Genomic DNA, 15000 nt, shown 5'->3' on the forward strand with positions numbered 1-15000 from the left:
CTCTGTCTGTCTCTCTCTCTCTCTCTCTCTCTGTCTCTCTCTCTCTCTCTCTCTCTCTCTCTCTCTCTCTCTCTCTCTCTATCTCTCTCTCTCTCTCTCTCTCTCTCTCTCTCTCTCTCTCTCTCTCTCTCTCTCTCTCTCCAGGTTTCGTCTGATGTGTCAGACTATCATCGCTCATAAACTCTTTGACTATGTGGTTCTTGCTTTCATCTTCCTCAACTGCATCACAGTGGCTCTGGAGAGACCCAGAATCCACCAGGGCAGTCTGGTACGTTTCATCACTCACATTCATACACACAGAATTGTCACAGCTTGAGTCAGCGCGACTTGTCTCACGGTAGTGACACGTTGATTGCAGCTCCGCATGAACCCTGTCACATGTGCTGGAGCTTCACAGAGGAGAAACGGCAGGTTTAATTCCTCCGCAATGATCTGGTTTATAATATAGTATCTTGAGAAAGATCAAACTGTCTCTTCCTTTTAATTGGAAATCAATATATGTCTGGCAGCTTGAAAAAATCTTTTAAAAAAAGTTAAACATAAAAACAAAAGTTAAACATTTAATAATCTATAAGCATTTCTCAGATTCTATGTACATTAAGTATGTAAAACAACACTGTCAGTACACCAGTTATACAATGAACTAGAACCAGATCAATGCATTTATTTCCATTCAAAATGATGGAAACCGACAGAAAAACACCAGGCTTGAAAGATTCCTTATCCTGTGGCTCCCTCTAGTGGGAAACATTAATATCAACATTTAAACATTTAAAGTCCCCCTGTAGTCTATCATTTTATCCCTTGAAACTCATCTTTGATCACCAAAATGACATATTTAAATGTTTTTTCCTTGAAAAATATTCTTCATGCCTTAAAATATCTTGAATGTAACTCGACACCCTTGCCTAATTTAGTACACTGGGTCTATGAATATGCAAATGAGCCCCGCCTCCACTCACTCGCTCAGCTCAGAGATCCACTGGTTGACGATCACACGTTGATCTGATTGGTTACAAGGTAGTTTGTGACGTCAGAAACACCAGCGATTTCAAAGCGTGTTTTTGAGACTGTCTTTGGTTCACTGCAGTTTTAAGGAGGAAATACTCAGCAATGCTGTCGACTTATGAATTTACACATGGTTTGTCTTAAAGCATATTAATAACACCACATAGACATAAAAATGAAGAAAGCGCGGTCGGAAGAGTGCAGAGACGGCTCTGCGTGAGTGGTATTTAGTGTGTCTTTAAAAATATTAAACTGAAAATGTTTATGCATTGAAGAACATCACACACCCTAGTAATGATTTATAGATTCTCAGGAACTAACACTGTTAATCAGTGTATTAGATCGGTTTGGCTAGCTTTGTGTCGGCATCATGACTGTTCCTGTAGAAGCTCAGCGTGTTAAAGCATGAACTTCAGCAGGACTGGTGTGACATTTCAAGCGTAATAATCACAGGATATTTTACCCCGGTAATGTAGAAGTCTCACATCTCATTCTTAGTTTGACATTTCTGGAGCCGCTGTATCATTACCCTCGCGCTGCCTTGTCTCACTGTTTTTTTTCTCTCTCTCTCTCTCTCTCTCTCTCTCTCTCTCTCTCTCTCTCTCTCTCTCTCTCTCTCTCTCTCTCTCTCTCTCTCCCTCTCTCTCCCCCCCCCATCAGGAGCGAGTCTTCCTCACCATCTCCAACTATGTTTTCACTGCCATCTTTGTGGCCGAGATGACAGTCAAGGTAACGTCTCACCTGAGCACGTTGTGTGTGTGTGTCTAAGGTATCCTGAACACTTCTGTGCAGCCTGTATCAGTGGCTGTGCTCATACAGACAACAACGGGCAGTTAATCATAATAAATATAGTGCAAAAAACAAACAAAATAACATTAAAAGAATGAAATCAGTGTGATTATTCCTCTGGCTGCTCTTCATTAATCTCAGGACTGGGAACACTGGTTTAATGTTACACATTAAAATGAAAGATGACATACATGATAGGGTATAGTGTAAGTATAAATAAACAGTGGTTCTGTCAATCGATTGTATTAATTTGCTTTTGTGTAATTAATCGCACCTAACATTAAAGTTCAAAAGTAATTTCACAGTTAATCTACAAATTAATGTAGAAAAAACATTTAAAAAAACAGCATAACAGCAATCACTTCACAGTCTTCACAGCATAAATTATAAATTAAATATACAGTAGTTAACATTTGAAGTGGATCAAAAAAGTTCATCAAAGTTTTCCTAAGACAAGAACGGGTATTGTTCAAAATTCATGTATAACTTTGATGAAAGGCTTTGATCCACTTCAAATGTTGGCTACTGTAGATGAATCCTTATTAAAGCTACAAAAGTAATTCAGATTTTGTCTTTTTCTTTTGTTCTTTTATTGATATTAATGACAGACAGCAGCAGGTTTATTAGGCACTGTCACTTTAAGATCTGACTATTACACTTCATTAGAGCGTCTGCTGCTCACACTGATTACTCAGCTCATTCAGATCATGTGCCATCAGCCTCGTTAGCCAATGAGAAAGCTGGAGATGCAGTGCATGCTGGGTAAACACTGGAGTGAAGAGTTTTACAGGACACTTCACCAGTGTGTATCAGAAGAGTGTGTGTGTCAGAAGAGTTTGTGTCAGAAGAGTGTGTATCCGAAGAGTGTGTGTCAGAAGAGTGTGTGTCAGAAGAGCGTGTGTGTCAGAAGAGCGTGTGTGTCAGAAGAGTGTGTGTCAGAAGAGAGTGTGTCAGAAGAGTGTGCGTCAGAAGAGAGTGCGTCAGAAGAGTGTGCGCGTCAGAAGAGTGTGCGTCAGAGTGTGCGTCAGAAGTGTGCGCATCAGAAGAGTGTGCGTGTCAGAAGAGTGTGCGCGTCAGAAGAGTGTGCGTCAGAAGAGTGCGTCAGAAGAGTGCGTCAGAAGAGTGTGCGCGTCAGAAGAGTGCGTGTCAGAAGAGTGCGCGTCAGAAGAGTGCGCGTCAGAAGAGTGTGCGTGTCAGAAGAGTGTGTGTCAGAGTGTGCGTCAGAAGAGTGTGCGTGTCAGAAGAGTGTGCGTCAGAGTGTGCATCAGAAGAGTGTGCGTGTCAGAAGAGTGTGCGTGTCAGAAGAGTGTGCGTCAGAAGAGTGTGCGTCAGAAGAGTGTGCGTGTCAGAAGAGTGTGCGTGTCAGAAGAGTGTGCGTGTCAGAAGAGTGTGCGTCAGAAGAGTGTGCGTCAGAGTGTGCGTCAGAAGAGTGTGCGTGTCAGAAGAGTGTATCAGAAGAGTGTGCGTCAGAGTGTGTCAGAAGAGTGTGCAAGGCAAGGCAAGTTTATTTATATAGCACATTTCATACACAATGGCAATTCAAAGTGTTTTACATAGGAGAAATTAAAATAATTAAAAGAAATAAGAATAATTAAAACAGTTTAGAAAAATAAAATAAAATACAGTACAGTACAAACAGTCGGACGAACAGCGGCACAGTGCTCATTCAGTAAATGCATAGCTAAACAGATGTGTTTTGAGTCTGGATTTGAATGTGACCACTGTAGGAGCACATCTGATCTCTTCTGGAAGCTGGTTCCAGCTGCGGCTGGCATAATAGCTAAAAGCAGACTCGCCATGTTTAGAGTGAACCCTTGGTATTTCTAGCTGATATGATCCTAATGATCTGAGTGATCTGTTGGGTTTATATTCAGTGAGCATATCTGCAATGTAGTCATACATTGTGCGTCAGAGTGTGTGTCAGAAGAGTGTGCGTGTCAGAAGAGTGTGCGTGTCAGCAGAGTGTGCGTGTCATAAGAGTGTGCGTGTCAGAAGAGTGTGCGTGTCAGAAGAGTGTGCGTGTCAGCAGAGTGTGCGTGTCAGAAGAGTGTGCGTGTCAGAAGAGTGTGTATCAGAAGAGTGTGCGTCAGAGTGTGTGTCAGAAGAGTGTGCGTGTCAGAAGAGTGTGCGTGTCAGAAGAGTGTGTGTGTCAGAAGAGTGCGTCAGTGTGTCAGAAGAGTGTGTGTCAGAAGAGTGTGCGTGTCAGAAGAGTGTGAAGAGTGCGTCAGAAGAGTGTGCGTCAGACAAGTGCGTCTCAGAAGAGAGAGCGTCAGAAGAGAGTGTGTGAGAAGAGTGCGTCAGAAGAGAGTGCGTGAGAAGAGTGTGCGTGTCAGAAGATTGTGTGTCAGAAGTAGGGGTGTAACGATACACGTATTCGTATTGAACCGTTCGGTACGAGGCTTTCGGTTCGGTTTTCGGTACGCATTTTCAAACCGAACGGTTCGTTGGAGCATTTTTCCTGCCGACCAAAATTTCGTTATTTCAAATGTAGGCGCGTGCGCGTGGCAAGCGCGCCCATAATGTAAGAGACACCGGCGCGACCACAACATTGCCCAACATCAAATGGCAAACGTAATGTAAGCGGAACGAAACTGCTCGTTATTGTGTGGTTGAAGGACCGTTTATCAGTTTGGACCAGTGCAGCGCGAGCCGATCGTGATCAAGCTACACTGTTACTACACAGCGCTAATAAGAGATCCAGTAAAGAAAGCATTTAAATTCGCCACAGAAGTAATAACATTGCTGCGAGATCTAGAGAGAAACATTCACATTTCTCCGCTATTAACGGATCAAACAGCGCTGACGTGGAAACCAGGAAGAAACATTGTGCCATGAATGAACTATCCAGTGTCCACAGATCAGCAACATTCACCATGGATTTACTGTAGTAACACTAACTGCAACCATGGAAGTTTGGCAGGAATAGTAGGCTATAATGTCTTCAAGTAACATTACGTCGGTTTTATTTTGACATTATGAATACAAAATGCTGCCCTCAAATGTTAATCTGAACTAAAATAAACCTTTGTTTATAACTACTACAATATTACATTTAATTTTTTCCAAGGAGCTGGTTTTTTTTATATGCTCCTAAGAAGAGTCAATTATAGCTCTAGAATTGCTCAAAGTAAAAATAAAAAAAAATCATACTTTATGATGTTATTTTTAATAAATTAAAAAAAATAAAAAAATAAATCAAGGAAATTTCTCTGGCATTTCTTTATTTTTGCTGTATCGAAAGTCTACCAAACCGTACCGAACCGAACCGTGACACAAGTGTATCGTATCGTATCGAACCGAACCGTGAATTTTGTGAACCGTTACACCCCTAGTCAGAAGAGTGTGTGTCAGAAGAGTGTGCGTGTCAGAAGAGTGTGCGTGTCAGAAGAGTGTGCGTGTCAGAAGAGTGTGCGTCAGTGTGTGTCAAGAGTGTGTGTGTCAGAAGAGTGTGCGTCAAAAGAGTGTGCGTCAGAAGAGTGTGTGCGTGAGAAGAGTGTGTGCGTTAGAAGGGTGTGTGCGTCAGAAGAGTGAGCGTCAGAAGAGTGAGCGTCAGAAGAGTGAGCGTCAGAAGAGTGTGCGTCAGAAGAGTGTGCGTGTCAGAAGAGTGTGCGTGTCAGAAGAGTGTGTCAGAAGAGTGTGCGTCAGTGTGTGTCAAGAGTGTGTGTGTCAGAAGAGTGTGCGTCAAAAGAGTGTGCGTCAGAAGAGTGTGTGCGTCAGAAGAGTGTGTGCGTGAGAAGAGTGTGTGCGTGAGAAGAGTGTGCGTCAGAAGAGTGACCGTCAGAAGAGTGAGCGTCAGAAGAGTGAGCGTCAGAAGAGTGTGCGTCAGAAGAGTGTGCGTCAGAAGAGTGAGCGTCAGAAGAGTGCGTCAGAAGAGTGTGTGTGTGAGAAGAGTGTGCGTCAGAAGAGTGTGTGCGTCAGAAGAGTGAGCGTTAGAAGAGTGAGCGTCAGAAGAGTGTGCGTCAGAAGAGTGTGCGTCAGAAGAGTGAGCGTCAGAAGAGTGCGTCAGAAGAGTGTGTGTGTGAGAAGAGTGTGCGTCAGAAGAGTGTGCGTCAGAAGAGTGTGTGTGAGAAGAGTGTGTGTGTGAGAAGAGTGTGTGCGTCAGAAGAGTGCGCGTCAGAAGAGTGTGCGCGTGCGTCAGAAGAGTGTGTGTCAGAAGAGAGTGTGTGTAAGAAGAGTGCGCGTCAGAAGAGTGTGCGTCAGAAGAGTGTGTGTATCAGAAGAGTGTGACAGCAGACAGAAGGCAAGAGTGCTGTGAAACTTATCAAATAATCATGCAGAGGTCCAATATTATAATAGATTTATGAAGTTTTAAAAGAGAAATCTCTTCCTTGTCTTTCTGTGGCCCTCAACCTCAAAATCACTCATTAAAACTGCACAAGATTGATTTAACCCTATAAATCCTGCACACTTCTACGAGCTCTAAATGATCAACATGAGTGATTAGGCAAGGCAAGTTTATTTATATAGACATTTCACACACAATGGAAATTCAAAATGCTTTACATAGAAAGGAATTAAAATATCACATTATGGCAATTCAAAGTGTTTTGCATAGAAAATAAGCACAAAATAAAAGCAACGGGAATTTAAAACAGTTATAAAAGGAATTAAAAGAGATATATGACAGTTATATAATGAGTAGAGAATTAGAGTAAAATTAATTAAAGTATTAAAAATATGATACATAGAATAAACTTCTCATCTGGCAAAACACCGGTGTCTCATATTTTGCATATAGTTTTACTCTGACACTGTGTCTGTGGTGTTTATACGCCTAAGAATTCCGATGGACCCGATTTTCCCCTAAAATCGGACAGGAGCTCTAGGACTGACCTCGGGTTCACTGCTCCATCAGTCCGCAGCCCAAAAAAAGCTCTAGGAATGGCGGAAGCTCTAGGAATGGAGTGGATCCAGTCCGCACCCCACAGAACCTCGAGTTTAATCACGTCAGACTCACTCCACCACAGGCCCAGGCCATCAGCATGGCTTCATCTCTCAGTTTCTCCAATTAAGTCATTTATGTTTGTCTCTTATCCAATTTTCAGTGCCATTTGAGTTTAGAATCAAAAGGAGGATGCAGAAATAAGAGACAGTGTATTCAGTCGGACGTACAGTGGCACAGTGCGCATTCTGTAAATGCACAGCTAAACAGAAGTGTTCTGAGTCTGGATTTGAATGTGATACTGTAGGAGCACATCTGATCTCTTCTGGAAGCTGGATTTTATGTCATATCTTCGATACTGTTATAAAAATCTCATTGATTTACATTACAAGCATCAGAATTTCATCTTTTTGTCCATATAAATATCAGCTTTGCATCAAAGTGCATATTTGTATATAAACTGTCGTGGAAATTCTCAATCTGACTTCACCAGCGACAATACAAACAACCTCCAGTCGTCATTATAATTAATGCAATACAATACTACAATACCACAGTATCAATACAGTACTACAGTTACAATACAATACTACAGTTACAATACAATACTACAATACTACAGTATCAATACAGTACTACAGTTACAATACAATACTACAGTTACAATACAATACTACAACACCACAGTATAAATACAGTACTACAGTTACAATACAATACTACAGTTACAATACAATACTATAATACTACAGTATCAATACAGTACTACAGTTACAATACAATACTACAGTTACAATACAATACTACAACACCACAGTATCAATACAGTACTACAGTTACAATACAGTACTACAGTTACAATGCAATACTACAGTTACAATGCAATACTACAGTTACAATACAATACTACAACACCACAGTATCAATACAGTACTACAGTTACAATACAATACTACAACACCACAGTATCAATACAGTACTACAGTTACAATACAGTACTACAGTTACAATGCAATACTACAGTTACAATACAATACTACAATACCACAGTATCAATACTGTACTACAGTTACAATACAGTACTACAGTTACAATACAGTACTACAGTTACAATGCAATACTACAGTTACAATACAATACTACAACACCACAGTATCAATACAGTACTACAGTTACAATGCAATACTACAGTTACAAAACAATACTACAGTATCAATACAGTTACAATACAGTACTACAGTTACAATACAATACTACAATACCACAGTATCAATACAATACTACAGTTACAATACAATACTACAGTATCAATACAAAACCACAGTATCAATACAATACTACAGTATCACTACAATACCACAGTGTCAATACAGTACTACAGTTACAATACAATACTACAGTTACAATACAATACCACAGTATCAATACAATACTACAGTATCAATACAATACCACAGTATCAATACAATACCACAGTATCAATACAATACTACAGTATCAATACAATACTACAGTATCACTACAATACCACAGTTACAATACAGTACTACAGTTACAATACAATACTACAGTTAAAATACAATACTACAGTATCAATACAATACCACAGTATCAATACAATACTACAGTATCACTACAATACCACAGTATCAATACAGAACTACAGTTACAATACAATACAACAGTATCACTACAATACCACAGTATCAATACAATACCACAGTATCACTACAATACTACAGTTGCAATACAATACTACAGTATCACTACAATACTCCAGTTACAATACAATACTACAGTATCAATACAATACTACAGTATCACTACAATACCACAGTATCAATATAGAACTACAGTTGCAATACAATACTACAGTATCACTACAATACTCCAGTTACAATACAATACCACAGTATCAATACAATACTACAGTATCACTACAATACCACAGTATCAATACAGAACTACAGTTGCAATACAATACTACAGTATCACTACAATACTGCAGTTACAATACAATACTACAGTATCACTACAATACTACAGTTGCAATACAATACTACAGTATCACTACAATACTCCAGTTACAATACAATACTACAGTACTACAGTATCAATACAGTACTACAGTTGCAATACAATACTACAGTATCACTACAATACTACAGTTACAATACAATACTACAGTATCACTACAATACTACAGTTACAATACAATACTACAGTATCGATACAAAACTACAGTATCAATACAATACTACAGTATCACTACAATACCACAGTATCAATACAGTACTACAGTTACAATACAATACCACAGTATCAATACAATACCACAGTATAAATACAATACTACATTATCAATACAATACTACAGTATCAATACAGTACTACAGTTACAATACAATACAATACCACAGTATCAATACAATACCACAGTATCAATACAATACTACATTATCAATACAATACCACAGTATCAATACAGTACTACAGTTACAATACAATACTACAACACCACAGTATCAAAACAGTACTACAGTTACAATACAGTACTACAGTTACAATGCAATACTACAGTTACAATACAATACTACAATACCACAGTATCAATACAGTACTACAGTTACAATACAGTACTACAGTTACAATGCAATACTACAGTTACAATACAATACTACAACACCACAGTATCAATACAGTACTACAGTTACAATACAGTACTACAGTTACAATGCAATACTACAGTTACAAAACAATACTACAATACTACAGTATCAATACAGTACTTCAGTTACAATACAGTACTACAGTTACAATACAATACTACAATACCACAGTATCAATACAATACTACAGTTACAATACAATACTACAGTATCAATACAAAACCACAGTATCAATACAATACTACAGTATCACTACAATACCACAGTGTCAATACAGTACTACAGTTACAATACAATACTACAGTTACAATACAATACCACAGTATCAATACAATACTACAGTATCAATACAATACCACAGTATCAATACAATACCACAGTATCAATACAATACTACAGTATCACTACAATACCACAGTTACAATACATTACTACAGTTACAATACAATACTACAGTTACAATACAATACTACAGTATCAATACAATACCACAGTATCAATACAATACTACAGTATCACTACAATACCACAGTATCAATACAGAACTACAGTTACAATACAATACAACAGTATCACTACAATACCACAGTATCAATACAATACCACAGTATAAATACAATACTACAGTTGCAATACAATACTACAGTATCACTACAATACTACAGTTACAATACAATACTACAGTATCACTACAATACTACAGTTGCAATACAATACTACAGTATCACTGCAATACTCCAGTTACAATACAATACTACAGTACTACAGTATCAATACAGTACTACAGTACTACAGTTGCAATACAATACTACAGTATCACTACAATACTACAGTTACAATACAATACTACAGTATCACTACAATACTACAGTTGCAATACAATACTACAGTATCACTACAATACTACAGTTACAATACAATACTACAGTATCAGTACAAAACGACAGTATCAATACAATACTACAGTATCACTACAATACCACAGTATCAATACAGTACTACAGTTACAATACAATACCACAGTATCAATACAATACCACAGTATCAATACAATACTACATTATCAATACAATACTACAGTTATCACTACAATACCACAGTATCGATACAATACCACAGTATCACTACAATACTACAGTATCAATACAGTACTACAGTTACAATACAATACTACAGTATCACTACAATACTACAGTTGCAATACAATACTACAGTATCACTACAATACTACAGTTACAATACAATACTACAGTATCACTACAATACTACAGTTGCAATACAATACTACAGTATCACTACAATACTCCAGTTACAATACAATACTACAGTACTACAGTATCAATACAGTACTACAGTTGCAATACAATACTACAGTATCACTACAATACTACAGTTGCAATACAATACTACAGTATCACTACAATACTACAGTTACAATACAATACTACAGTATCACTACAATACTACAGTTACAATACAATACTACAGTATCAATACAAAACTACAGTATCACTACAATACTACAGTTACAATACAATACTACAGTTGCAATACAATACTACAGTATCACTACAATACTACAGTTACAATACAATACTACAGTTGCAATACAATACTACAGTATCACTACAATACTACAGTTGCAATACAATACTACAGTATCACTACAATACTACAGTTGCAATACAATACTACAGTATCACTACAATACTACAGTTACAATACAATACTACAGTATCAATACAAAACTACAGTATCAATACAATACTACAGTTGCAATACAATACTACAGTATCACTACAATACTACAGTTGCAATACAATACTACAGTATCACTACAATACTACAGTTACAATACAATACTACAGTATCAATACAAAACTACAGTATCAATACAATACTACAGTATCAATACAATTCAATACAGTACTACAGTTACAATTCAATACTACAGTATCAATACAATTCAATACAATACTACAGTTACAATACAATACTACAGTATCAATACAATTCAATACAGTACTACAGTTACAATTCAATACTACAGTATCAATACAATTCAATACAATACTACAGTTACAATACAATACTACAGTATCAATACAAAACTACAGTATCAATACAATACTACAGTATCAATACAATTCAATACAATACTACAGTTACAATACAATACTACAGTATCAATACAATTCAATACAATACTACAGCATATCAAGGTAATTCCTGTCTCGAATACTTCTAATACAAATCTAATACAATTCAATACTTTGAGGTAAAGGTTCAATAAACTGTTTTGTTTATAAAAGCGGATTCTCTCTCTCTCTCTCTCTCTCTCTCTCTCTCTCTCTCTCTCTCTCTCTCTCTCTCTCTCTCTCTCTGTCTCTCTCTCTGTCTCTCTCTCTGTGTGTCAGGTGGTGTCTAAGGGCCTGTATCTGGGTGATCGAGCGTATCTGCGCAGCAGCTGGAATGTTCTGGATGGTTTTCTTGTCTTCGTGTCTCTGATTGACATTGTAGTGTCGATGGCGGGCGGAGCGAAGATCCTGGGCGTGCTGCGCGTGCTGCGACTGCTGAGGACATTACGCCCGCTCAGGTCACGACGACAACACACACTTTCTTTAGAGCAGCGCAACACACTGACACACGCTGACAGCAGGTTCATCTGTGCTCATGCTTTATTAGCAGAATCATGACTCTACAGGTGAAAAGATATAAATCTATAAATCACCAGCCGTTCCCCAGTTGATTAATCACAGTATTAGGACTGTGTGTTAGGATTGTTTTGTTTTACAATTGTTTTTTCAAACGTTTTGTTTAACCATCCTAGTGAGGCATTGTATAATTAAAAATGCACTGATTTGCATACATTTTTAGATCAGAAATCTGAACACTGGATAAGTGTTTTGTAAGTGAAAATAAGATAAGTGAAAGACATTGTTGACATTAGTTCTCCTTTTATCACTCCATAAATCAGAAAATGCTGTCAACAGACAGAAATCAAACAGGTTTTCTCTGTACTATGTTGTATAAATAAGGTGAATGATATCTGAACAACCCTTCAGAATATAGATATAAAAAAATGAGAAGTTTGTTGTGTGTGAAGCTGCTGAAGTTTCTGACTCAAACTAACTGCCTTGAGAAGCTTATTGTAAAGTGTTACCATGAAAATACCCTGTTCTTGGCGGTCGAGTCTGTGCGGTTGGCGTTCCGGTGGTCTGGGCTGGTTCTGTGTGGTTATGTGCGGTTCTGTGCGTTTCTGTGCGGTTCTATGCGGTTCTGTGTGGTTCTGTGCATTTCTGTGTAGTACTGTGTGGTTCTGTGTGGTTCTGTGAGGTTCTGTGCGGTTCTGTGTGGTACTGTGTTCTGTGCGGTTCTGTGCGGTTCTATGCGGTTCTGTGTGGTTATGTGTGGTTCTGTGCGTTTCTGTGTGGTACTGTGTTGTTCTGTGCTGTTCTGTGTGGTTCTGTGCGGTTCTGTGTGGTTCTGTGCGGTTCTGTACGTAGATAGAGGCAGCGCGTAGATTACGAGTCCACTCTGCAAGAAGATTCTGTGACTGGGATCTCGCGTTTGCCGAGGCAGCGCGTAGATTTAAGGTCTGCATTGCAATACAGAATCTATAGTGGCTCGGATCTCGCGTTTGCTGAGGCAGCGCGTAGATTACGAGTCTACTCTGCAATAAAGATTCTGTGACTGGGATCTCGCGTTTGCCGAGGCAGCGCATAGATTTAAGGTCTGCATTGCAATACAGAATCTATAGTGGCTCGGATCTCGCGTTTGCTGAGGCAGTGCGTAGATTACGAGTCTACTCTGCAATAAAGATTCTGTGGCTGAGATCTCGCGTTGCTGAGGCAGCGCATAGTTTAAAGGTCTGCATTGCAATACAGAAATCTATAGTGGCTCGGATCTTGCGTTTGCTGAGGCAGCGCGTAGGTTACGGGGCTACTCTGCAATAAAGATTCTGTGTGGGTGCGAGGCATGCACAGTCAGCTCCTGAGGGTGCTGGCTGTGTTCATTGAGTAATATCTCGACGCACACAGCCGTGCGTTTCGGGTGTTTCAGCCTCACGCCCGTTGACTTTCTTCTCGAGAGATGAAAGTCAAATATATTGTGAACGACTCGAATCTCGTGTTTGCCGAGGCAGTGCGTAGATTACGAGTCTGCAATAAAAGGGACACACGCGATCTGTGAAATAATACTGTTTGGGTGCGAGGCATTCACAGTCAGCTCCTGAGGGTGCTGGCAGTGTTCATTGAGAAATATCTCGGCGCACGTGCATAGAAAAGGCCGTGCACTGTCGGATGTCTCAACTTCGCACCTGTTGACTTTCTTCTCGAGGGATGAAAGCCAAATATATTGTAACGGCTCGAATCTCGCGTTTGCCGAGGCAGCGTGTAGATTATGAAACCATATAAATAAATATTAAACAGTATTGTCTGGTGATTATGGCTGCATTCAATTCTATGGAATTAAAATGATGGAATATTATCTGACTTTAAGAAGTTAGATATTTTAATTCAGCCTACCATCCAGACCGTGTTTCACTTATCCAGTGTTTTTGGCGGCAAGCCTTCTGAGCCTAAGGTCGATCTGAGGACCGTCCTTCAAGCAAAGAAGGCTTCCGCCTAGCGGTCCTAGCTGCGGCCGGACCGCTGAGAGCTGCCCCCCCCTCCCCCCCCCCCCCCCCTCCCCCCTCCCTTAGTAGATTATCTCGGCGCATGGTCATACCTTCCGAATATATCTGCGTGGGCCCTGCGTACTGTAGAGATGGGTTACAGACTGCAGTTCAGCTCCCCTCCCCCGAAGTTCAACGGGGTGGTCTGGACTGTGGTCGGCCCAGAGCAGGTTCGGGTTATGGAACAGGAAGTTCAATCCCTGTTGGTCAAGGAGGCCATAGAACGTGTTCCTCTGCCAGACAGGGAGTCCGGGTTCTACAGCCGGTACTTCATAGTTCCCAAGAAGGTTGGGGGGTTGCGTCCAATAATAGATCTCAGGCATTTGAATCGTTCTCTGAGGAGATTCAGGTTCAAGATGCTCACAATTCCAGCCATTGTGAGTCAGATCCAGTTCGAGGACTGGTTCGTCACGATAGTTCTGAAGGACGCATACTTCCATATATCCATCCTTCTATGTCACAGGAAGTTCCTGAGGTTCGCTTTCGGGGGCGAAGCGTACCAATATCGGGTTCTTCCCTTTGGCCTAGCTCTCTCCCCTCGCACCTTCACCAAGTGCATGGATGCAGCGCTGGCTCTGTTGAGACTCCAGGGCATCCGTGTACTCAACTATATCGACGACTGGGTAATATCTAATATTGGCCAAGTCGCGCGAGATGGGAGTTCGGCATCGAGATGTCGTTCTGGCCCATATCAGGTGCCTGGGGCTGAGACTCAACACGAAAAAGAGTGTGTTGACGCCCTCCCAGAGAACTACGTTCCTGGGAGTTGTATGGGACTCCACGACGATGCGGGCACAAATGTCTCCCGCGCACGTGGAGTCCATACAGGCGATGGTCTCCAGAGCGAAGCTAGGCCGCAACCTCACTGTGAAGCAGTTTCAGAGACTGCTGGGGCTCATGGCAGCAGCGTCCAACGTCATACCTTTTGACCTGCTACACATGAGACCCCTACAGTGGTGGTTGAGAGCCAAGGGGTT

At 40.1% G+C, this 15000-nt stretch overlaps 1 protein-coding gene across 1 annotated transcript in view; it reads left to right on the plus strand.

Moving 5' to 3' along the window:
• The first annotated feature begins 90 nt into the window (after positions 1 to 90).
• The window catches only part of LOC309491546 (voltage-dependent T-type calcium channel subunit alpha-1I-like), a 58397-nt gene continuing 43487 nt past the window's right edge, over positions 91 to 15000 (plus strand). The window contains exons 1-3 of the mRNA XM_082190610.1: positions 91 to 268; positions 1669 to 1737; positions 11766 to 11944. Coding sequence (XP_082046736.1) covers positions 155 to 268; positions 1669 to 1737; positions 11766 to 11944 — 362 coding nt within the window. The 5' untranslated portion in view covers positions 91 to 154. The remainder of the gene's footprint in view (positions 269 to 1668; positions 1738 to 11765; positions 11945 to 15000) is intronic.

The sequence above is a fragment of the Leuciscus leuciscus genome (assembly GCF_965113295.1).
Source record: "Leuciscus leuciscus genome assembly, contig: HAP1_SCAFFOLD_343, whole genome shotgun sequence".
NCBI lineage: Eukaryota > Metazoa > Chordata > Actinopteri > Cypriniformes > Leuciscidae > Leuciscus > Leuciscus leuciscus.